Source organism: Mesoplodon mirus (assembly GCF_964341445.2).
Source record: "Mesoplodon mirus genome assembly, chromosome: 2".
Lineage (NCBI taxonomy): Eukaryota > Metazoa > Chordata > Mammalia > Artiodactyla > Ziphiidae > Mesoplodon > Mesoplodon mirus.
This window is the reverse complement of record NC_138977.1, coordinates 230,617,099-230,642,570: the sequence shown is the minus strand read 5'-3', so window position 1 is coordinate 230,642,570 and position 25,472 is coordinate 230,617,099. Positions and strand designations below refer to the sequence as shown.

At 58.9% G+C, this 25,472-nt stretch overlaps 1 protein-coding gene across 4 annotated transcripts in view; it reads right to left on the bottom strand.

The window, feature by feature from the left end:
• The window catches only part of INPP5A (inositol polyphosphate-5-phosphatase A), a 179,044-nt gene that overhangs the window by 34,548 nt on the left and 119,024 nt on the right, over positions 1–25,472 (bottom strand). For all 4 annotated transcript variants that reach the window (XM_082611844.1, XM_082611845.1, XM_082611846.1 and 1 more), the window contains exons 6-9: positions 18,417–18,520; positions 12,558–12,610; positions 11,029–11,148; positions 690–774 (exon numbers count right to left, since the gene is read on the bottom strand). In XM_082611844.1, coding sequence (XP_082467970.1) covers positions 690–774; positions 11,029–11,148; positions 12,558–12,610; positions 18,417–18,520 — 362 coding nt within the window. The remainder of the gene's footprint in view (positions 1–689; positions 775–11,028; positions 11,149–12,557; positions 12,611–18,416; positions 18,521–25,472) is intronic.

Genomic DNA, 25,472 nt, shown 5'->3' with positions numbered 1-25,472 from the left:
CAGGCCTGGACTGGACCCTGCACTCTGTGGTCTCCCTCCTGCACCCGGGCCTGGGTGGACCCGTTCACCTTGGGTGGCTAGCGGGCGCCCCTTTGCTGCAGCCTGGGGCCCTGCCATCGGCGCTGCAGCCCCAGGAGAGCAGGGCAGGCGCGGCAGCAGGGCTCAGGACCGCGGACCGTCTGGGAGAAGCCAGCCCCACGCAGAGGAGACTACGCTCCAGGCCACGTGGCGGGACCTGGTGGGGCCGACGAGCTGGCCGTCCGACCTGGGCGCCTCACGGCTGGTGCCCATCCAGGTTCCACCCATGCCTGCTACTCAGCGGGAGCGTCCCCCAGGGGCCTGAGGGCACTCAGGAGATTCCCACAGCTGGGGGAACTGGCGCGTACGCTGACCAGGGGCTGCCTTCACACAGGCAGCTTCCTCCTCTTTGCTCTCCCGACGGCCAACAGCGGAACCTCCAGGCTCGGCACACGTGTGCCGACGGCTGGCGACCTGACCGCTGCCCAGCTACTCGTTCGGAGGGGCGCCCATAACAGCCCCCTTTGGACAGTAAAACGTTCTCCATTAGGAGTTTCCGCCTTAAATAGAACCAGTGAGCAGGGCGGTGGGAACGCGCCCGTCGAGGATCAGGGGCCTCCGCGGTTTTCCCAACACGACTGAACACGCGTGAGGCTCCCGGCGTGGCCTACCTCCACCACGGACTTGGAATCCAGCCGGAAGTTGAAATCGCCAAAGACGAAGTAGGCTGCCTTCTCAAATCGCTGGTCAGTGACTCTGGGGGGAGAGAAGGGGGGGTCACTGAGGGACGGCGCCCGCCACACCCGGCCTCTCCCCACCCCGCACTTCCCACCGCCTCCTGCTGAAGGACACCTGCACCCCAGTGACTGTGATCGACACGTGTTCCCCAGACGGCGCCAGGGAAGGAAAAGGGCCCCGCCACGCGCCAGACACGGGAGAGCCGCCAGCAGCGGGCGACCCACGTGAGCCCGGGACGCCTCCGTCTGGCCCGTGGGTGGTTCCTCCCCTCGGTGGTGGGCACCTGACCTCATTCTCAGCGTTGTAGCTTCTTATCCCCACGTGGATGTTTGGAAGCCACAAAGTAAGAGGAACTATGTTTTTTTTTTTAAGCTAAGTATTGCCTTTGCTCAAAAAGCTTTTTCCACGTATTTTAAATCAATCACAACTTATTTCATAGAGATTTTTCAGCTGAGATACGCACACACAGCAAACGTGGCAGTGATATGTCAGCGCCACCCCCACCCTGGCCCCGAACAGACCTCCCTTCCCCGGTAAGAGGCCAGGACACCACCCAGCCCCGATCCTCCACTCACTCACTCCCCCACCCCCTCCCCGCCCTTGGTGGCAGCTGGGTCCCGGCTGCACTGGCCTCAAGGGCAAAGGAAGCAAGCGCGGGTCACTTCCAACTCACAGCAGAATGCGAACCACGGCTAACAAGACAACCCGCAGAGCAGACGTGTGGTCTGGGCGGAAGGGAAGGGAGGTTCGGTGACCCAGGTCCCCAGTTCCGCCGCCCACTGGTGGCTGCACTGACACCCCCGCCGAGACGGAGCAGCAGGGCCCACGGGCATAGGGTGGGGCGCCGTCCCCATGGCCCACGTGCTGCAATGGACTCTGAAAAAATAAATATTAAAGGCGGGCAAAGCCGGGAGCACCCCTCACCCAGATCAACTCAGAAATTTCTGGCCAGCACCGAGAAACCCGGGTGCCACCGGCCCTGCCCCGTCCGGCCCCCAGTGCAGAGGGAGCAGGTGTGTCCCCAACCCCGGGGAGCGGCCTTCCCAACTTGACGCATTAGCCTGAGAAAGGAAAGGTGACTGACAGCGATGACATCACCGCTGTTTCATGACTGGTGGCTGCTGGGCTGGAGGGACAGTCCTGTCCGCACCCCCGGGGATGGCGAGCTGGCGGCTCCTGCTTGCACCTGGCCTGCTTTCCTTTCTGGTTCCTTGCCTCCTGCTTTTTCAACTCCAAGAGTTTCCCTGTAAAGTGTGATGGTGATGCTCTGTCTGTGCTGACGGTACCTGTCACGCACAAGCCTTAATTTTCACGCAGGAAACACACCCACGTCCCCCCAGCTGCTGGCCCCTCTCCCCGCAAGGCTGACTCCCGACAAGTCCTTCTTTCATCTTCCTGGCAGAGTCTGTAGGGCAGCCTTAATCCATCTGGAATTACGTGTGAAGAAGGGATCTTAGTTTATCGATTTTCCCAGCAGTCGACGGATCCAAACCCTTTATTAAACATTCAATCCTCTTCCCCTTGAGTTTGTACAGAACAGGAGTCCCTAGATTACATGGGTCTTTTTGAGACTCTCCTTTTCTGCAGATCTTTTATCTATTCCTGTATGCTTTTAAATCACAGGACTTCTTATGGGGAAGCCCTGCTTGTTGAAATTCTTCTAGGAATTGTCTCAGCTGTTTTCATACTTTCTTGCATGTTAATTGCTGTATCAAATAGATAATTCCACAAAAATCTTGTTTTCCTGTTTAGTTGGATTGATTCTCACACAAGCGAATTTGAAGACAAAGGACGTATTTTAACAGATTGTCATAAACAGTGCAGATAACAAGTAACGTCACTTCTTGTGTTAAAAGTTAAGTCTTTCTGGGCTTCCCTGGTGCCGCAGTGGTTGAGGGTCCGCCTGCCGATACAGGGGACACGGGTTCGTGCCCCGGTCCGGGAAGACCCCACATGCCGCGGAGTGGCTGGGCCCGTGAGCCATGGCTGCTGAGCCTGCGCGTCCGGAGCCTGTGCTCTGCAACGGGAGAGGCCACAACAGTGAGAGGCCCGCGTACCACAAAAAAAAAAAAAAAAAAAAAAAGTTAAGTCTTTCTGTGGAGGAGACGTCGCTCAGGGATGAAAACACAGGGAGGCTGGCAGGTCGGCCCTGGGGTTGCCGTATGTCCAGGACCGGCCGTGTACCCCACCCCCTCCCACCCGCCTGGCACCTGCCTGGCACCTGCGGGTGAGGGGGAGGAACCCGCCCCCACCGACTGTCTGTCAGCAGGAGGCTATCCAAGCCATCTTGAAGAAAGTTAATCTCTTCTGCCCTTAAACAACTTTAGAAGAAGAAAATACCTCAGACAACCTGCACAGGTTCCTGGAAAAGCCGACAGGGTGTCCCGCCCTCAGGACATCGGGGCACGGACTCCATGGTCGCCCATCTTCTGGGAGGGGGACCCGGTGCACAAGCCCCACCAGGAAAGGAGAAGCAGCAACGTCCCTCCCGGCCCCGCCTCCCAGGACCAGTGAGCGGATGAGAGAGACACAACCACTGGGGCTCCGCCACACTGTTCTTTAAAAAACCCCCAAACGGAACTATTCACTGCAGCCCTGCCAAGTGACTGCTGGCTGTGTGCAGAGGCCAGAGACGCCTGCAGCCCTGGGGCCTGTGACTGGGGGTGGGCACGGGGGCTGCCCCCCGTGCCCTCACCCTCCAGCCTCACGGCTCTGGGACCCCACGTCACCCGCTCTGCGCCCAGCAGCCGTGCAGCCCCAGCACAAGGACCGCCAGTCCCTGCAGCTCCCCGAGGCCCGTGGGCCCCAGCCCGCCCGGAGGCCCTCGGGGGCACCTCTCGGCCTCAGCCCCCTCCCCCTGCGCCCCCGGCCCAGCAAGGCTGCCTCCAAACAGGAGCCTGGGGGGTGCCCGTTGGGGTGTCCCCAGGGCAGGGGGCTGGGGAGCAAGCTGGCACCACACCTGGGACCCCACGAGGTCTGGGCTCAGCGGTCGCACAGCACCTCCTCACCACTGCCACTCGGACCTCAGGCCACTCAAGGGGACTTCTCTTTTCTTTCGTTCTTTTTATTTATTTTTTAAGAAAAACTAAACCAAACAGAAGCTTCGACTTGATTTGCTGAAGGAAGGAGGGCGAGCTGTCATGCTTCCTGGGCAGAAACACTTTAAATGTCCACTTTAAACCTACACATTTTATCCTGAGGGTGTATCAGCGTCTGTTTATTAAGAAGCCCAGAGCACAACGTCCTTGAGAAAAGTCGGTGCGGCAAGCGGAGAAGCCTCTGCGTCCACAGGCGAACCGGCCGCTCTCTCGCAGCTTCTTACACTTAACGTGGTGTCGGGTCACAAGCAATACCTGAGCAAGGCGACGGGGACACGCTCAGACGTTGAGGCCAGAGCGCTCACAGCGCCCCTCGGTCCTGAACTATTTCTCGAGCCAGAGCATTTGCCTTAAATCTTGGCTTGGAAAGCCGGGCTCCAGCCCTGCGGCAGGAAAGGATGGAGCTCCACGTTTCCTGGGGTCGAAGCCTTGGAAGGTGCCTGAAGGCGCTGGAGGTCACGGCCACGCTAGCTCTCCTGATCCAGGGGGCTACGAGGGATCCGCGGGGGAGGCGGCCAGGGGCCCAGGAGCCGAGGGACGCGCAGAAGGTCCGGCCCGGGCCCGGGCCCCAGTCCCCACGCGGGCGGTTTCCCGGGAGGCATGTGGAGGCGGGCGGGTGTCAGACGATCCGGGTGAAGCACGACCCCGGCTGACCATCCTCGCCGCTGACGGATGGGCGGGAAACGAGGGACCAGGAAGCAGTGCAGACGGCCGACTGCACCGTGGAAGCAAAAGACTATTTGGCTAATTAAATGGCAGAATCCATTTAGATGTAATTTCCTTTTTAAAAGAAAACAAATTTCAGATTTAATATGGAACTAAATCAACTTTAAAGATCTCTGGGGGTTCGGAGGGAGAGAACGCTGCATCTGGAGGCCTTCCTGGAACCTGGAACCCGGCCCCCGTGGCCTCCCTCTGGTGACGGACGGGGTGGCCCACGGTGACTGGTGACGTGATTTCATCAGCTTGTCTCGGATCTTGTAATTCTATCATTAAAATCCTAAACTTTATCATCTTTCCGTGTCCTGCTCCTTTTGATGTAATGGCCTGAGCCCATTAATAACATCGCCGTCTGAGGCGAGATGGAAGGGCTGTCACGGGGAAGCCGTCGCCCGAGTGCCAGACCGCGGCCCGCAGCCCTCACTTTTAATTTCAACATAGTGCCATTTGGGCCAGCAGGAAAAAAGCGTTGTTTTAAAATTAATTACCTTGTCAGTAGCTATTATGATTAAAAAGTAGGTCCACATCAATACCATGTGCCTAATTCAGAAAGAGAATTACAAGAAGAGCCATAAAAATCAATGCTTTAGGCCCTGAGAACGGAGTCTCTTTCTGTTTTGACGGGCGATTTCATGACGCGAAGAACCTTGCTGTGCCCAAGTGTCCCCACCCGCTCAGGCTGCCTGTGCAGGAGGAAGGGGCCGAGGACGCCTCACGGCTTGAAGAGCCCGATGGCAGAGGCGACAGCCCTGAAGGGGCCACAGATCGAATACCCGAGGTCACACGTTTCTACCGGGGGCGGCTCGGGCCTTGGACAGGACGCCGGGCGGAGGGGCAGACGAGGGGCCGTCGGGCCTGCCCACCAGGCTGCAATCCAGGGTCCTTCCTTTGTTATTTTTAGCTACTGAACGTGGTGGAGACCGACCTCAGGTTTCGTCTCAGATCTGGGAGAGGCCGTGTGCTCAGGTCAAACAAGTTGAAATAGTGAAGCACGGACAGCAGGAGGTTCCTACAACTGGCCGCTGACTTCAGGGTCTTCGGAGTTCCCCTTAGTCTTAAAGCATCGGATTGAAGGGTTTATCACACGTGCATCTAAGCCGCCTTCTACAGACCGACCTTCCCGGAAGCTATTCTCAGGACTGCACGCTTCACTCTGTCCCGCGTGCTGGCCTCGGGCTTGGGCCGGTGGGGCTGGCAGCCCCGGGGGACAGTCCCCTATTGCGACAGCTGCAGGCACGAGGAAGCCTGTGGGGAGGTGGGTTGTCCCAGACGCACCCGAGGCAGAGACAGAGGAGGAGGATCCCGTGTGAAGGCAGGAAGGACACATCTGGGGGACGGAACGTGAGCTGAGTCCCAGTGACGCATGCGCCCCGCCAGCCGGCACCACGCGCTCCTCCAGCCCGGCGTCTACCCAGGCCTGGCGCCCCAGTGACCTGTGAGGTCTCCCACACCTCCTGCAGCACAATAAGGCCACACCCTCGGGCAGCAGAACGTGGAGAGCACCGGTGCGGCCACTGTGGCCGGTTACAGAATCCCCTCTTTCCCGTAAGCTTCCAGGGGCCGCGCCCGGCTCTGAAATGCCCCTCTGGTCTCAGCCAGCTGGTGGCCCGAGCTCAGCCATTGGAAGGAGGCTATGAGGCCTCGCGGGCGCTGGACTGTCCCTGAAGTCTTACGCTGAAGCCCAGCCCCTTGAGACAGTACTGGAGACGCAGCTCTCAGATGATCCAGGTCAAATGGGGCCGTGAGGGTGGGCCCTGATCCGATGGGACAGGTGTCCTCGTAAGAAGAGGCACCAGGGCTTCTTCTGCCACCTGAGAACACAGCAAGAAGGCAGCCAGCGGCGTCCAGCAGGAAGGGGCCTCTCCAGAGCCGGACCACGCTGGCCCCTGACCCCAGACCTGCAGCCTCCAGAGCTGAGGGCAACAAAGTGCATCGTGGCCGTGGGCTCTCCAGTCATCTGCACGGTTGGTCCGGCTCCAGCCTGGGCCTGAGTTTCCTGTCTGTGCACCAAGATGTCCTCCAGCCCACGAGGCTGCCTCTGTCGGGGGGAACAGGAGGGGTTCAGGCCCCACCATGGCCAGCACTTCTCAATCAAATCGCTGTTTGTCACCCTCTGGATGTCCACACTCCCTTTGATGACAACGGTCTCCAGGGCAGGGCTGTGGGTGGAGACCTCCTGCAGGCATCAGGCTGAGCTTCCCGTCAGCAGTTCTCTCATTCGTTCTTTAAATAGCATCATAATATTAAATACGCCTTTTCTGCTCAGATGCCACCACAAGCCAGAGAAGGAGAGAAGACCCCTAGCCTCCTGGGGCCACTCAGTTCCCCCACGTACCCGGAAGAGAAAACAAGAGCTGGAAGCTCAGAAAGCCGAGGGAGGCTTTAAGACTTTTGATACCAAAGAACGTCGGAAACATTGCTGAATGTCAGCGGCTTTCGGGAGATGCGGACCATCCTGCGGTCCCCAGCCCGGGTGAGCACCCAGCCGGCAGGGCCGCAGTCCGGCGGAGAAGGACGAGACGTCCTGAATGCTAGCGAAGCCCTGAGAACACCCCAAAGTCAGGCCAGCAAGATGGTGGACGAGCACGGATGGAGCTGCCACGAGGGACATGGAGCTGGTGTGGGAGTGACGAAGCCAGGATACGAGCCATAGAGGGAGGTGCCCGTGCTGCCGTTCACGTGACGCTCCAGGATATCACGTAAGGGGCTCACGGAAGCCTGCATCCCCCAAGACAACAGAGGATGCAAACATACAATAAGAACATATACAATACTGCACACATGTTAACGCACACAAGCGGTCCAGGGATGTGCACGGGGTCCGGGAAAGACAGGCACTGGATCAAGACAGCGGGGGGCAGGGGGGGCGGGCACGACGAGGGTTCAGGACGGAGAGCACGGGGGCACCGACGGCCCCTTGTTTCACTTCTGAACAGAAGGACAAGCATGGAAAACCGTAAACCCGACACTGCCGAGGGGAGGGCGCGTGACTTCCATCGTCGCCTTCCACACCTCGCTGGAGGCCTGACGCCAGGAGCACATGGGAGCCCAGCGCCCGGGCTGAGGAGGAGCTGGGGTGGCGAGGACGCCGCCTGGCGGGCCCGGGACTCCTGCGTCCGAGCTGGGCTCCAGACAGACACGGGACGGAGGGACACCTGAGTGGGGAGGTGGGGGCCACAGGCACCAGAGCCCGCTCTCGGGGCCACCGGCCACGTGGGGCGTCCCGATGACCCACATCCTTAGCACGGAGCCTGTCTTTGCCTGGAGACCGGCGGCTTTTCTTCTGCTGGCTGACCAGCGAGGCGAGTTCTGGGAACGGCCCTAAGAGAAACCCTGAGACGAGGGTCTTTGAGCAGCTGACAGCTGACGGATGACCGCCCGCAGACGACAAAGGGGAGCTGTGTGGCGACCGCATCACACCGCCGCGCCCTGGGAAACTAATTGCTTCGAATTGTTCCTGGCGGCATTATTTTTCTGGCAATCATTTTCTTTGAAAGCCCAAAATGAGCATGAAACAACTCTTTTGACTGGACATAAAAGTTAAATGTCCCAATGTTGATCAAATTAACTTCAGTGCTGTGACAATGGACTGTATTTGTGAAGAGATACTAGGGGACAAAGGGGCGCTTTATGCCGAGATTTCACAGTTGTGATGTAAAAATGTTCCTGAGGACCTGGCCCGGCCGCATTGCATAGGGAGACACAAGAGCCCTGTCACTTGTGGAAAAAAAATCTTACTTCGCGGCCGAAAGCTTGGGAGAGTCCAGGAAGGACTGTGTGAGCTGCAGTCTCTGCTGCCGAGTTAATGCCCCAAACATTTCCCAAGAGCGTGACTGTGCGCCTGGAGAGGGACCACCTGTCCCCACAGTGGGTACAAAGGTGCATGCGGCCCGCACAGCCCCCCCAGAGCCCCGAGGAGGGTCTGAGCCACCCCTCCAGGCGGACAGGACCCCAGGCCCCGCGCAGAGGCCCCAACACAGCTACTGCAGTCTCTGAGCCTGACGGCCTTTGCTAATTAGAGGTTTGTCTTCTTTTAACCTTGCAGAGCGAGAGGGTTTTTTTTTTAATTTTCTTTTTTTTTTTTTTTGGCCCCGACTCGCGGCACGTGGGATCTTAGTTCCTGACCAGGGGTCAAACCCACACCCCCTGCATTGGATGCACAGAGTCTTGTCCACTGGACCGCCAGGCAAGTCCCAGAACAAGAGATTTAAAGCAAAGAATTATTGCACAAAAGCATCAGTTATAATTTACCATAAAAACCCAGACGAACCCACTGGCCGCCCTTCATTAACGCTGGAAATCCTATTTTCCAGTGTCTCCAAGGGGAACCCTTCCCACTAAGCCCGTCGCAGCAAGGGCGTCATGGGCGTGGTGCCCTGCAGGGGACATGCATGGCGGGCGCTGCTCGTAGCGTAAACAATTCTGAAAGTTCACACACTTCAGACGAGAGTTTGATGCTCAGGGTTTTTTGTTTTTTGTTTTTAAATAAGCTTTTTTATTTTGGAATAATCCTGGATTCACAGAAAAACTGCAAACACAGCACCGGGTGCCTCTCGGTTTTAACCTGAGGTCCCCCCACCAGCTCGTGGGGACAGGACCTGGGCTGACGTGCCACCTTTCCCGGGCCTGACACCCTCGCTCGGATGGAAACGCAAGCCTGCGAGGCTTTACAGGGAGATTAAGCCGGGAAGGCGGGCTCCCCTCGGACCCCGCACTGTTTCCCTGCATCCACGCCGGCCGCAGACAATGTTCCCAGAGGTTCCCAACTCCCTGAATGGGAAACTGTTGGTAGCAGCGTCCATTCAAAGGGCCAGCATGGCATTGTCCTCCCAATCGGCAGAGAGAATGCGGTCTGCTGGTGGCTGCCAAAAGGTTAGCATCCCCGATGAAAGGGCGGCCCGTCATTCACCGCCGACAGAGCGGCCCTTTGTGCGGGCGGCCCGGCCCCGCGCGGCGGAGGTCCGGATGCGGCTGGCTGAGCGCCCCACAGAAGCCCTTCATGGGAACGCAGAGCCAGGGAAGGGCCCGAAACCCAGAGGCCGCTTTCCCGGGGGCCGCAGAGCACAGGCGGTCTGGGGCAGTGACACATCCTCGGGCCATCCGTCTGACGAACTGACCACAGCCGCCAAGCCCAGCTCATTCCCCATCCAGCTGGCTCTGGCCCCAAAGGAGGCCTCAGAGAGGGCCCGGGGACCGCAGGGCCCCAGCCGCGCCCCAGCCGAGCAGCCCCGGGAGGCCGGTCTCGCCACTGCAAGATGACCCCTCCCAGGAGGGCTGCTCCCAAGTCTGATGTGACCGCACGCGCCCCTGGGCTTCCTCCTGAACCAAGGCACCGTGTGCATCAGGCCGGTGCCGCGAGGGCAGACAGCCCGGGGCCTCAGCACAGACTGGGCGATGCTGGCGCCTGGCTGTGGACAGGGTGAGGGCAAGCAAACCCCCGTGTCCCCTACGTGGGGCCCTCGGACGGGGCAAGGGGCCTGATCTTCGGCAGCCCGGAGGCGAACTGGTGGCCACTGTCTCGTCCCGCTGAATGGCGGCACGGGGACAGGCTCCTGGCCTTCCTGCTCCGTCCAGGGCGCGTCTCGGCCAAGCACGCGCACAGAAGGAACAGGCACAACTCGTGGTCCAGGCAGGCTGGCGAGGTCCTGGGGAGATCTGAGGCCCCGCCCCAAGCCCATGCGGACCAAAGGCCCCACTTAGGGCACGGGCGCTGGTGGGAGAGGACTCCAGCTGAGGACTCGGCCGCTGGACGCGCTCCGGCAAATCAGGGCCCAACGCAGCCTGTTAATCGGGTGCGAGGAGCTCCCTTTCTTTCCCAGATGACAGCCCATCAGCGGCGACCCCGTGAGAGGTCACATGAGACCATCGCAGACAGAGGGAGGGCCCCAGAGGGCCCAGGGGGGAGGTCCTGAAAACCAGCTGTGACGGGGGCCAGGGCGGTCAGAGGGGAGTGCTGGGAGCCTGGGCAGGCGACGGGAGGAGCTCGCGCACTGTGACGACCATTGAGGGTGCCTCCCCTCTGGCCAGGGGCCCGCAGACGGGCCAGGAAGCTGGGGCAGAGAGGTGCGGGAGGCGGCGCTCGGCCGGGCAGGGCAGACCTTCCTGGCCAGCCACTGCAAGGGGCCTAGAGCCGGAGCCCAGCGGGTGGGCCAGAGTCTGGGAAGACTCAGCCCGTGGCCAGCGGGACCCTAGGCCAAAGGAGACCTCCGTCTGCCATGGCTCATCTTCCCCCCCAGACGGAAAAGAAAGTGAGGCCACCCTCCATCCAGTGCGTCTGGACGGGACAGCGGGAGCCTTGGGGCAGGGGTCGGGCTTTGTGCATTATCCCTGGGTCGACATTGGCAAGTTTCGTAGTTTTGGGTAAATAGGATAAAGCTAACTAGGAAAATGGCTGAAAGAGCCAGCCGCGCTGCTCCCCGGAGGCAGGCGTGGGGAGGCCCCCCTCGGTACCTACCTGTCGAGCACGTAGCCCAGGGCCTTGTGCCGGATCCCCGAGTACACAGAAGGGCTGGTCTCCCAGGCAACCAGGTTGGAAGCATCGTGGAAAAGATGGATGTTCACCAAGTCAAAGGCACTGCGGGGACAGAGACAGGAAGCTCGGAGGAGGGCTGGGGCTGCCGGGCCACCTGGGTCCTCAGGGCAGGTGCACCCACACTGCCCAGGCGTGTCCTCCCCCGAGGTCTGGTCAGAGAGGACACACAAGACCCAGAGTCCTCACACACTGAAGTCCCCACATGGACGCGGGTACTCGGCCAACGGAAAAGGGAGCTGGTTCTCTGAAGAAAGGGACCTACACAGGATCCCAGGAACTTTCCTCAGAACAGGGGGCGGGGGGAGCGGGAGGGAGTCCGGGGAAGGGACGACGGGGAGTGGGGAGGGGACAAGGCCCCTCCCCAGGCCTCAGCTCCCTCCGCGGGCAGCTGGTGCTACAGCCCGAAGCCCCCTGTGGCGCTCAGTGTTCACCATGGGGTCCCTGTGCCATGGGGGTCACTAAGGGATTCATTTCACTCTCCAGAAGAAGCCCCAAGCTCACAGCCCTTGGAAAATCCTTGGGGAAACCCCGGCAGCCCAGTGTCACCTGGGCTTCTGCACAGACGTGGCGAGGGGGGTTTGGCCTGTCAGCCTCTCGTGCCCAGGGAGCCCTGGGGCATCGCTGCAGCCTGTCTGCCGCACAGCAAGGTGGGGGTCATCCGCAGAGCTGGGACCACCGGGCCCCAAGATCCAGTGAGACACATGCGCTGACCTGAGAGCACTGTCCCGGGCCAGATAAAGAGCTCGAATTCTCTCCTATGGCCTCATGAGGACCCACTGACCCCAGGAGGCCACCCTGTGCCCCTCCCACGCTGCACCGGGGGGCCCGTGGGACTGAGGGCAAGGGCAGGAGTCGGGGGGTCAGGTCAGGAAGGCTGCGGCTGTCTCAGCTCCCTCTCGCGCTCTGGGACCCTGGCCCCAGGGAATGCCCTGACCTGCGTGGCCCCAAGGAGGGGCCCCGTGGAAATAGCGGGGGGCTGCGGTCACTGGCTGACGCTGGCACCTGATGGGAGTGCGGCTCCTGAGGATGGGCTGCAGCCTTGGCCTGAACAAGCTAGCGGCAGGTCGGGCCTCTCCCCAGGGAGACACCCCAACCCCAGGACCTCACAGTGCAGACTGTGGCCCTCAGTCCCCCGGGCCCGACCCCAGGTGGCTGAGCACACGTCAGGGAAGCAGGACCCGCTGTTGGATGCAGCAGCAGGGGGACCGCCATGGGGAGGGGCTGCCAGGGCACCCACGGGGTGGGGGGGCGGGCGGGAGTGAGTGCTGGGACACCAGAGTCATGCACCCGGCAACCACGCTCTGTGTCCCACGGAGTCGCCAGAACAAAAAGGGTCAAAGAGTAGAGGGTCGGGTCAGGTCGGGCAGCCTTGACGGAAGTGCCCCCCGCACTGCCCCCCGCAGTGTCAAAGGGGGAGCGTCCTGGGACGCAGGGGACCACAGTGGACGTACCAGTCCGCAAGGCACCACCTCGTCCGGACGAAGCCTTTCCTCGACCACTTGCACTGAAAAACAAACAGGTCACACTTGTCAGCAGTGATGGGGGAGGAGGGCACGCCTGGCTCACAGGCAGTCGGGGCGCCGAGATAAGTGGGACCACACGGGCTCCGCACTGGCTGCGGGCAGGGAGGGGACCACGAGGCACGACCACCACCATCTCCCAGACTGGAGGAGGCTGCAGGGGCTCAGTCGGCCAGGCCATGGGGAGCCCCAGTGGACAGGAGGACGCCCTTGGCCAAGTTCAGGGGGCCCCGAGCGGCGGCTCCAGCAAGACCTCCTACGCAGCTGGCAGGCCTGGCGGGTGACAGGACGCGTCTGAGCCGGAAGGAAGCTGCGCGGTCTGCGTGGAGAGGCCGCCACTAGCGGGCTCGGGGCCTGTGGCGTCATCGCCGCGAGAGAGCCGTGTGGGACCCCGGGAGGCAGACAGATACAGAAACCCCATCTTTACTTCTGCTCCTCCAACCCCACCTCGAAGAAGAGAACTTCTGCTGGAGAAGCTGGGAGAAGCCTCGCTGAGCCGCTGCCCGCCCTGCTGTCCCGCAGCTGGGGTGGCACCTGCCCCGGCCACCTCATCCCCTCGTGCTCACGCTGGGCGGGGAGGAGGGCGGGATGCAGCCGGGCTGCCCAGCAGCCGCTCTGTGACGAAGGATGTTCCGTGCTGGGGGCCGCGTGTGACAGTGTCATAATCAACTTTCACTTAAATGGCCCCACAGCACAGGGCAGCTTCACGGCCTGAGCAGTTGCGGGAGTGGGGCTCCGCCTGGCATGCCTTGCAAGTCCGCGGGAGGCACTGGGGACCTTCCTGAATCCCTGGTGGCAAACTTTAGGGTGCTGGAGGGAACGTCTGCCTTCTCCGGGACCCTCCGCCCACATCCCAGGGCAGCGTGTCAAGCGTCCCCAGAGCACAGGGGCTGGTCCTTGGGCGGGGGGCATGTGGGGCTGTGCCGTGGTGACAGGCGGGGGCAGAGGGCGGAGACCGTGTGGTCCCGGAGATGGTAGCCGAGTGGGACCCAGAGACCGATGCGGCGAAAAGCACTGCCTCCCGACGGCCGTGTCCAAGGAAGCGGGGGCCCAGGCCAGCCACGAGTTTCTTTACTTCGTGCAGACGGTCTCCACGCGCCTCCCTAACCACTGTCCCGTTTGTTCCTACTCCCCCGACAGCCACCCGTCATGAGGGGCTCCTCTCTCCTCCGCTCCGTTCGTTTGGCACCCCGTGGGCTCCTGACCCCACCCCCCGCCCAGACTACTCTCGCAAGGTCACCACGGCCTGAGTTCCGGACGCGTCCTCAACCGGACCGCTGATTCACTGACCCTCTCTGACCATGTCTGGTTCAGAATCCAGCCCGCTGCTCAGTGCAGCGCCTACGGGACCCAGGAGCCCTCGAGGTCGAGAATCGCACCCAAGGTCACATGGCAAGTGGTCACCCGCTGGGGCAGGCCGCAGGGGAGCCAGGCCGGACGTGGGCCTGGACAAATCCACCCAAAGGTCCGTCGCCTTCTCCCACTGCCGCAGCGGGAGTGGGAGGGGGTCGCCACGCGCACCGGCTGTCGAGGGCGCCCCGCCCCCCCTCGGCCTCTCCGGGAGAACCAGCGACTTGTCTTCCGTCTGGAGCCACGTCCTCCTGCAGAGAGTGGGAAGCGGGCGCCGCCACCCTGGTGCCCTCGTGCACATTCGAAAACCAGGAGCCGCAGCACAGGGCGGCCTGACTCCTGGGCTCAGGGCGAGCCTGTGGAAGCGGGACCAGGGTCTGGGCTGGTTCCCTGGGAGCAGCCGGCAGGGCAGCCTGCGGTCAGCACACATGTAGGGAGGCTGGGGCCTCCAGCACAGGAGCTTCCGGATGCAGATGCTCGTTGCAAACGGAGGCGAGCTGCAAGCGGGCGGGGCTGGGCCTCTCTGCCTCTTCCCAGCCCAGTGCACGCTCCCAGGCTCAGTGGTCATCGGCCGCCTTCTCAAGCCACCAAAGCCTCCAGGCGACGGCAGGCGGGACGGCAGTGGCTGGGGTGGCCCTGGGGTGCCCCCCCCAGTTCTCAGAGAGGCTCTCACATTGGAGTGGGGACCATGTCACGCCTGGGGCGGGGGGCGGGGGGGACTGCCGCATCGTTCACCTGACAATATTAAGTCTCTGCTCAGATGCCCTGTTAATAGGATTCCTTTACCAGCAGATGGATGGCAAATACAGGCGGTTTCATCTACTAAAAGACGGCATAAATCACGGTGAGAAAAGGGAGGCTGCGGGAAGGTTATCACCACCCAGCCTCCCCGTGAAAGGCCCGCTTCAGAGCATTAGTGAAATTAATTCATCTTTCATAAGAGCTTGGAGCAGTCCCTGTGATGTATGGTAACAACCAATTTCTCACTACGGGCAAGAGCAAAAAAATGCCTCGGCCCCGACTGACTACACAGACCTGCTTTTTAAAAATGGTCTCACGGTGTCTGGAGTGCTTCCCCCAGAGGCAGCATGTGGAATTCGTGTCAAGCCAAGAGCGCCCACAAGCCACCAGGGAAAGTTCTGTCGGTTTTATGTGCAGTGGGCTGTAATTATTTGGAATTGCATCATGCCTCCATCATGGTAATTACATTTAGATTGCCCTTAGTGACGGTAATAAAAGAAAGAGAAATCAGTCTTAAACTAATTCCCTCCCCCAAAACGCGTTCCAAGAAAGCTAAAGGCCTGGCCTGCAGGCCCAGCAGGAGGGGAGCAGCCACAGCGCAGCCTCCTGGGCACCGCGGCCCTGCCCGGCGGCCTGCTGACCTGACACATGCCGGGCAGAGGCTTCTAGTAGCACACGGGAGCCCGTCAACGGTCCTGGAGTTTCTTACACCTGAGAAATTCCACACGGTTGACATCAGAAGCATTTGTGTTTTTCTCAATAAGATTTTCCTCTGTTAATTTATCAAGATGAGAGAGAAATGAACAAGCCCTGAAAACTCATATGTCATCAGACCCAGCGGAGCACACACTCAGGCAATTCCGTGGAGCAGAACAGGGCCCCCAGGAAGGCCAGCACCCCAGGGCAGGGGTCACCTTGTCCCAGCAACACGCCGCTCTAGTCGAGACATTGGGGTCTACCCAGAGACCCCCCAACCTCCTCCCCCCAGAGACGCACTTCCCCCTCTACCTGCGGATGACAGTGAGGCCGCCTGGAGTTGGGTCTGAGGAGGGCTCAGCCACCCCAGCCGGCACCGGCCAGCACCTCGGAGGGCACAGCACATGGGGTGTGCAGGGAGGTGGGGACCTCAGCCACACCTGCCCACCCCCCCACCCACAGGTCAACCTCAGCCCAAGCCTCACAGCCGCCTGGGCCCTGGAGGGAAGAGAAATGCAGGGAGACGCCCAGACACGCCGCGGCTTGGGGAGGGAGTCTGCGCAGGGCAGAGCCTGAGGACCGGGGGGGCAGGGAGCCCCTCAGAAGGAGGCCGCGGTCAGGGAGGGATGGAGGCCCGAGCCGCAGGGGCGGGGGGCAGCGGGCAAGCCGGGAACGCAGAGGCTCCTGCCAGGTGCCGGACACCTTCTCCAGAGGAAGCAGTGGGGCCCCCTCTGCCCACCCAGGAGGACACGGTGACTGTCACAGAAGCCTCCTCTTCGGGAGCATCACAGTTCCTGGATGACAGATGCTGGGAGCCTCCGGTGACCCCAGCTCCGAGGGCACAGGTGAAGTGAGAGGACCCCGAGTTCTGGAGTCATCGGCAAGTGACGAAAGGATGAGGGACAGCTGTGGGCTGAGCGAGTCCCTGGGGCGACGGGGGCCACGCGCTGGGCGTCCACCTCGAGCCAGGTCACCCAGGTGCGTCCCAGTCCTTGGCGGGGGGCGCGGCGTGGGAACTCCATCCCCGGCACCAGGCGTCCCCAGGGTGGGCAGTGGCTTGGGGGAGCAGCGCCTCGAGGGAACGGGCGGGCTCGGGAAGAGCAGAGGCCCACCTGCCGTCCCTGCCACCTGCCAGTCACAGGCCACGGGCTCGCCTTGGCACCTGCCGCGGCTCAGGACTTCAGTGGCAGTTAAAGGGGAGAGCTGCAAAGATACTTAACTGCTCAGAGGGCTGCCTCAAATGCTCTCCGCCCAGCCCCACGCAGGCCCGGGCCCAGCACTGCCTGCCAGCCATCCAGCCCCTGCGCGGCCATCCCCAGCAGCCCTGCCTTCTCTGCCAGGTGCGTGGCCCCTGGACATCAGCAGGGGTGTCAGGGGTCCGTCCTGCAGAGCAGCGGCTGAAATGCCAGAGCCTCTTCCTTAGCCCATTAAGGGCTGTCCCCAGCGGGCCTCTGTAAGCTGCCTCTCCTGCTCTTAAGGTGCCCGCGTGGGGGAAGAGGCCGAGACCCTGTCTGTGGTGCTGCAGGCCCCGCCCCCCGCCTCCCCGCAGCTTGCGCCGTTTTCACCCGGGTCCCTGGTTGCTCTCGGGCCAGGGCCAGTGCCGGCTCCCGTGCTGCATGCAGGGGAGTGAGGGTGAGTCTGGATCGGGATGGGCCAGGAGACCGGCACTGACGGCCTCTGAAACTGACTTCTCAGCCCTTGCCCTGATCCGGGGAACCTTGGGCCGGCCTCCTGCTGGACACGTCCACTGGCCAATGTCCCGGGAGGACGGCAGGACTCATGGGCTCGGCCGCACTCATGGGAGGCTGAGAAGGGAAGCTTCCGATCTTTCCAGCCACACCCTCCTCCAACCTGGGACGCAGAGCAGAGGGGAGCAGTGCCGAGGGGCAGGGGCAGCGGCGGGCGGGGCAGGAGGCGGGCCCCTGACACCGCGTCCTTGGCCAGGGACGTGGCCCATCCTTCAAGGCGGCGGCCACCTTTCCTCCACTGCAGGATCGGGTCATAAAGCGAGTTAATAAAGTTGCGGCCTTGCTGAAATCAGTTCCCAGTGCCCCAGGAGGGGCGGCTCCGCAGAGCCACGGAGGGCAATCCTCGGCCAAGCAGACCTGCTCTGTGGGGGCTCCGGGGCCGTGTGGAAACGCAGCTGTGAGGAGGGGCCGCCCGGCTCTCAGTCTCACCCCTGAATGCTTCAGCCACGGGTCACTTCCTACTGCGAGTCAACAGGCCCCGAAAGGGAAGGTGATCCAGTCTGGATCAACACCTGGACTACACAGGTTATGAGACTCCAAAAACGCTGGTCATGATAGCATTCACTAAAAATACCAGAACCCAAAATTATGTGTGCAGCGTAACGGCTACATAAAAATAACAAAACTATACAAAAATGCACTAAAACCCAGAGGAAACACATCCACGCTTTCCGACTGTGTCTGAGCAGAGGGTGAGCCGTAACCCTGCACTTCCCTCTGCTGAAGCGCACAGGGTGGGGACACCCGGCTCTGAGTCTGCGGCTGCGCCTCTCTGGCCACACCCAAGGCTTTGCCTGGGGGAGAGCCGGGGGCTCACTCAGCACCCTGGGGATGGGGAGAGCCCCCCGAGTGCCACTGTCCCAGCACGCCCAAGCTCTCTGGTCAGGTTGCATCACTGGCCAGATCGACCTGCTCACACTGAGGTTTACTGGGAGGCCCCTGGCACAGCCCAGGCCCCAGATGAACAGGTTATGGTTTTTCTCCCTCTCTGGGGGAAGGTTCCTTTGCCTAGAAACGATGATGATTGGAAAATTTACCTACCGATGTAACGGTAAACACCACGGATTCTCCCAGCCCTCATCTAAGACCACCCAGATGAACCCACATGGGTTTTAGAACCTCCCAGAAGGACAGAATACTGGAGCACGACGGCAGCTGGGGGATCCCCACTGTGAAGTATGAAGATTTCACGTCCTAAATTCCACCTGAAAGTAAACACACTAGTATGAGTGTGGCCGGCGGGGCCCCGACGTACCTCGGGGAAGTAGTCCTGCGGGAACTTCTCTTTTTCCAGCATGGGCGTGCTCTCCAGCGTGTCTGAGTAGATCTCCTTACCAGTGACCTTTTTATACTTCTTGGCTAGGAAAGAGCAGAAGAAGAACCCGGGGGTAACTTCAGCTCTTCTCCCCCTCCCCCAGCTCAGGGCCACGTGGGGTCCCGCGTCCCACCTGGGCAGTGCTGTGGAGGCGAGGGAGGCCCCAGGAGGCAGACCCGACGAGGGCCATGACCCCAGGCGGGGCAGCTGCTCCCGGGGACGCCCTGGCTCATGCATTCCCATTCCTGGACCTAGAATCTGACACTGGGCTTCATTACCCGCTCCGAGCTCCCAGCCCGCAGATTTACAGGGGCTAATTGGCATCCTCTGAGCAAACTGCGACTGTATTTAAAAGGGCCGTGGAGTTACCGTCCACTCACACTTAAGATGAATTTATTTAATAGCATTGATTTCCTCCTTGCATCCAGCCAGCATCACTCATAACCAGGGAAGGGGAGTCCTCACGTGAGACAGGGGCAAGGAAAGATGGCCAGGCACTCTGGGCCAGCGGTCCCTGGCCACCCGCCCCGTCCAGCGTCCCGCAGGCCCTCCCTGCATCTGGCTGACGCCCCGCACACAGGGCCTGGCCTGGTCCTTTTACACCCAGACCTGGGATCGTTTCTTTTCAGAGACCACCGTGGGGTTTAATGCACAAATGTGTCTATTCCTCAAACTCTTGTCTGGTGGGTGGGAAGGCTGTCAGCCTCCCCACGAGATGCCAGCAGAGAGCCCAGGCAGCGGGGGGGGCCTGCCGAGACCGCCACGGGGAGACCTCAGCCCAGGCGGTCGCCAGACTGCCCCCACCGGCTGCCGGAGCATCACCTGTCCCCTGCTCCCGGGCCAGGACACTGGGGTGAGGGTCCTGGGGTGTGTGGAGATCCCTGGTGTTTGGGACGAAGGGCGAGCCGTCCCGTCAGAGTGTCTGTGGAGGCCCTGCTCCGCGTCCCACGGGCAGCCCCGCATGCAGGCTCTGGGCCGCCTGCCCCCACGGGCCCACTGACACACAGACAGCACGTGATGTGGACCCCTCCCCCAGGACGGAGCTGCGCTGTACCCACTGCTCCTCTGACCTGGCTCCCAAACCACGGAGACGAGCCTCAGATGACAGGTGCAGCTGGCCCTGAGGCTACCCTCCCACCCCCGGGTTTGCCCATCGGGGGAAACGCAGGCGAACCCACGAGCCAGGAGGCTGGTGCCTGGGAAGGTGGGCACAGGCCGGTGTAAACAAACAAGGCACGAAGCCCCGACCACTCACAACACCCCCCTGCGGTGGGAAGTGACGCAGAATGTGTTCATCACAGGAGGCGCTTACTGTGACCACCCAGCCATCCCCGTGGGAGGACAGCGTTTACCAAACATCACCGCACACAGCCGGCATCAGGTGGCAGGGGGCCGGGGGGGAGTGCTGTCTGCGAGGCACACCTGCCGTCACTGGCACGTCGCGTCCAGTTCCCCTGCGCTAGGTGGACAGGCCACCCCGGCCCCGGAGCGGGGCAGCTGACCACTCCTGCTGACGGCAGGCCTGTCCCGCACAGACCGCCCGGGGCGCCAGGCTCTCAGGCAGCTGCAGCCTGCGGTGTGGTGTAGACCCACCCGCCTCGCCCCTCCCTCCACCCCGCCCGGGCCTCCAGCTCCCCTCCTGGGCCCTCCCTGCACCCGTGGGCACCAGGACGTCCACTGAGTGCCATGCGGCCCGGCCAGAAGCTGAGGACGCGGACATGGGATGCAGACACGACCCAGAGAGTGGGCCTGGGCATGAGGCGGGGAGATGGACGTGGATTAGGACACGGGACGTGGATACTTCCCGAGTGTGGCCGCGCAGAGGCCAGAGCCGGGTCTTGCTGACGAGCCTGAGGCAGTGGGAAGGAGGAGGGAGGCCGCTCGGACCGGGGAGCACGGCGGCCGAGTGCGGAGGACGGGAGGGTGTCACCTGGGGGGCGGTCAGGGGAGCCCCGGAGCAGGGCGGAGCTGAGCCTGACGGAGGAGCGAGGGGTGGCCCTGGGCCCCCGCGAGGCCTCTGAGGAGGGTGAGGGCCAGGCGGAGGTCCAGCCCCTGGCAGCGGCCGGCCTCCGCCGGGTCCTAGGGACGCCCCTCCTCCCGACATCCGGGTTCGTCCCTGGGAGGCGCTGAGCTGCTGCTGGGGCCATTCGGGCCCACCGACCGGGCGCCCTGCAGGGGGTTATTTATCCCTCCTTCCTACGCCCCTTTGCTAACCGCCACGGCCCCAAGTATCGCCTGGACCTGAGAACAAAGAAAGTTCTTTCTAAAGGTCTGCTCAGGATGGGGATCCTCGTAGCAAAGGCTGAATCACCAAAACAGCCCACTGGGGGCATCGGTTCATGAGCTGCAAAGGGGTGGACGCCCCCCCAAACGGACATCCTCAGGACGGATGGATGCCCATAGGACAGATGCAGCAGCCCTCAGTGAGCCAGGCGGGCACAGGTGCAGGACCGGCTCTGAGGCACGGGCAGCCACCTGCAGGCTCCTGGAACTGAGGACAGGGCGGGGGCTGCACAGCAGGCAGTTCTGCTGAGATGAAACCCCAGTTCCCTTGAGGAAAGAGAGGGAGACTGGGGAGGGGTAGGGGGAGGAGGCCTCTTTCTTAAAAATGAGACTGTATTGGGGCTTCCCTGGAGGTGCAGTGGTCGAGAGTCCGCCTGCCGAGGCGGGGGACACGGGTTCGTGCCCCGGTCCGGGAAGATCCCACATGCCGCGGAGCGGCTGGGCCCGTGAGCCATGGCCGGTGAGCCTGCGCGTCCGGAGCCTGTGCTCCGCAACGGGAGAGGCCACAACAGTGAGAGGCCCGCGTACCACAGAAAAAAAAAAAAAGAGCCTGTATTTGTAGAGCAGTCTGGGGATTACAAAAACTCAGCTGCAAGTGGAGAGTTCCCATCCGCCCCGCCAACAGCTTCCCAACATCTCGTGTTGCTGGGCTCGTACGCGCTAGGGGTCCTGACGAACGCATGACGCCATGTACCCACCGCTGCAGTGGCACGCAGAGCCCTTCCACGGCCCTACCCCCGTGCTCCACCTGTCCATCCCTCCCTCCCCCAGCGCCTGTCAACCAGCCATGCTTCTACTGTCTCCATCGTCTCCTCAGTTGTTGGCCACATACTGCAGGCGGCCTCCTCCCGTGGGCTGCTTTCCGTCAGGAACACACATTTTAGGTTCCTCCTAAAAGGTTCCTCCATGAGTTTTTGTATCGTAATAGCTCACTTTGTTTTACTGCTGAATAATATTCCATTGTCTCTGGACCACAGCTTGTTTATTTGTTCATCTATGAAGGACATATTCTGGTTACTTCCAGGTTTTGCTAATTACGAATAAAGTTGCTGTCAACATTACTGTAAAGGTTTTTGTGCAGACATTAGTTTTCAACTCATTTGAGTAAATGCCAAGGGATGTGTAAGAGTATGTCTAGCTTTGCAAGAAATTGCCAACCTGCCTTGCAAAGAGGCTGGACCGTTCTGCACTCCCACCAGCAGTGAGTGAGAGCTCCTGTTGTTCCACGTCCTTGCTAGCACAGCGGTGTCAAGTTTTCAGATTTTAGCCATTCTCATAGGTGTGTAGTGGTTTTAATTGTTGTTTTAATTTGCATTTCCCTGGTGACATATGATGTTGAATATCTTTTCATCATATGTTTATTTGCTATTTGTATATCTTCCTGGGTGAGATGTCTGTTCAAATCTTTAGCTCACTTTTAAATTGGGTTGCTTTCTTATTGTTGAGTCTTAAGAGCTCTTTGTATATGTTGGATAACAGTCCTTTATCAGATGTGTCATTTGCAAACATTTTCTCCCATCTCTGGCTGGTCTTCTCATTCTCTTAACAGTGTCTTTTGCAGAATGTAAGTTTTTCACTTTAGTAAAGTCCAACTTAAAATTATTGCTTTCATGGATCATGCTTTTGGTGTTGCATCTAAAAAGTCATCACTGAACCCAAGGTTTGCCTACATTTTCTACTATGTTATCGTCTAGGAGTTTTACAGTTTCACATTTTACATTTAGGTCTATCATCCATGTTAAGTTTTTGTGAGGGTGTAAGGTCTGTGACTAGATTCCTTTTTGTGTGCGTGCATGTCCAGCAGGTTCTGGCACCACTTGTTGAGAAGAGTCTCTTTGCTCTGTTTTGTTTCCTTTGCTCGTGTGTCAAAGATCAGTTGACTGTATTTGTGTGGGTCCATTCCTGGGCTCTCTCTTCTGTGCCATTGATCTATCCATCTCTTCTTTTACCAACACCACACTGTCTTGATTACTGCAACTTTATAGAAAGTCTTGACGTTGAGTAGTGTCAGTCCTCCGACTTTGTTCTTCTTCTTCAATATTGTGTTGGCTCTCCTGGGTCTTTTCCCTCACCATATAAACTTTAGAATCAGTTTGTCAATATTCACGAAATAACTTGTTGGGATTTTGAATGAGCTTGTGTTGAATCTATGGATCACGTTGGGAAAACTTGACCATACTGAGTCTTCCTATCCATAAACATGAACTATCTCTCCACTTCTTTGGGTCTTTTTTGATTCCTTCAATCCGATTCTGTAGTTTTCCTCATGTAGATATTATACATATTTTGTCAGATTTATTCCTAAGTACCTCTTTTTGTACGTGTGCTAAGGTAAATAGTATTGTGTTTTAAACTTCAAATTCTACCTGTCCAATGCTGGTATCGAGGAAAGCCACCGACGTATGCTTATTAACCTCATGCCCTGCAACCTCGCTTACTGGTACCAGTTTCTGTGGCTACTGTTGGTGGTGGTGGTTCCTTGGGATTTTCTATGTAAACATGTTACCTAAGAACTAAGACAGCCCCTTCCCATCAATAAGCCTTTGATTTCCTTTCTTTTTGTCGTATTAGCCAAGATTTCCAGTATGATGTTGAAGAGAAATGGTGAGAGTGGGCATCCCCGCCTTGTGACTGACCTTAGGGTAAAAGTATCTAGTTTCTCACCATTAATTTTGAAGTTAGTGTAGAATCTCTGTTTACTGAATTGAGGAAGATCTCCTCTATTCCTAGCTTGCTGAGAGTTTTTATTATAAATGGGTGTTGGATTTTATCAAATGCTTTTTCTATATCTATTGATATAATCATGTGATTTTCTTCTTTAGCCTATTGATGTGATGGATTACATTAATTGATTTTTTGGATGTTGAATCGGGCTTGCACACCTGGGATAAATCTGAATCGGACATAGTGTATAATTTTTCTTATACATTGTTAGTTTTGAGTTGCTAATATTATATTGAGGAATTTGCATTTTCTGTTCATGAGAGATACTGGCCTATAGTTTTCCTTTTTTGTAATACCTTTATCTAGTTTTGTTATTAGGGTAATGCTGGCCTCATAGAATGAATTAGGAAGTTTTCCTTCTGCCTTTATTTTCTGAGAGAGATTGTAGAGAATTGGTATAATTTCTTCCTTAAATGTTTGGTGGAATTCACCAGGGAAACCATCTGGGCCTGATGCTTTTAGAAGGTTATTAATTATTGATTGAATTCCTCTTAATAGACAAAGGCCCATGCATATTATCTAGTCCTCCTTGAATGAGTTTTGGTGGATCGTATCTCTCAAAGAAGTGGGCCATCTAAGTTATCAAATCTATAGGCATAGACTTGTTCACAATATACCTTGATCATCCTTTTAATGTCCACAGGATCAGTACTGATGACCCCTTTCTCATTTCTAATACTAGTAATTTGTGTCTTCTTTTTTTCTTGGCTAGCCTGGCTAAAGGTTTACCAAGTTTATTGATCTTTTCAAAGAACTAGCTTTTGGTTTCATTAGTTTTCTCTGAGTGTCTGTTTTCAATTTCATTGATGTATGCTCCAATTTTATTATTTCTTTTCTTCTGCTTATTTTGGATTTAATTTGCTCTTCTTCTTGTTTTCTCAGGTTGCACAGGAAGGCTAGAGGAGGCTGCAATCGTCTACCTCCCTCCCCCATTGGTTAGGCCCTGATCAGACCCCAGTGGGCTGGGCTCAGGGTTTCCCTGAGGGCAGGCCTTTAAGAAGAACAGAGTTGTCTGGGCATATTTCACAATAGCTACTTTCCCCTCCCCTGCCAGAAATGTCTGGGGATTTTTCTTTGATCTTCAGTGTGAGAACCTGGTCAGCTTCCAGGAGGTAAAGCCCACGACAGGGTAGGCCCTGAGCTTGGGTGCGCTTCCCCCACCAGCTGCCCACGCTCGGCCTCTCTTAGTGTCCTGGCCGTGCGGTGCTCTCTGCTCAGTGGGCTCTGACTCTCTGGGCCCGTCTGTCTGTCTCCCCTGTTTCGGGGGCAGCAGTGTGCCCTGTGACCTTGCTCCTCTGAGGGACCTAAGAAGAATCATCTCTTTTCAGCGTGTTTGGATCGTCTCTCATGAGGATTGAGTGACAGCTTCCAAGCTCATCACGTGCTGGACCAGAAACTGGAGTCCCTTTCACCCCTTTTCATCTCAAGTTTCTAAGTAGGAACACATTTTGTTAAAATTCAGGCTGTTTCTTTTCAAAAGTTGATTCAAACTTCACAAACCTGGATTGCTTTTGCTGTAGTTCAATTCCAGGCAGAAGTGCGAGCCTGCCCGAGACCCCGGCCTCGCCCACGCTAGGGATTGGTAGGCAGCAACACCTGCCACGCCACGCCCCGGTGTGTTTTCAGACTCGACACAGCCTCCTGCCAGGTTCGCCTGCTCAGGGCACGGCCGCTGCCCGTTTTGTCATGGGTCTTGTCACTGACAGCATGGAGGTTTTGCTAGAGTCAGATAAATGTACATGGAAGGTACAGCTGTGAATAAACTGTGGGCCAGCCAGGTACTGTAGGACGAGTTTGATTTAGTGATAAAACATGTCTGCACAAGGTTACTTGGAAGAAGGAAAAGTTCAACAGACGTGGCACCTGTGGAGTTTGAGGTGCAGGTTTATTAGAAGCGCAGCCTGTTCTGTTCCAGCTTCGTCTGGAGCCGCTGTGTCTGCACAGCCCCTCTGCTCACAGCTCCGTGGCCCGAGGACAGGACAGGACACT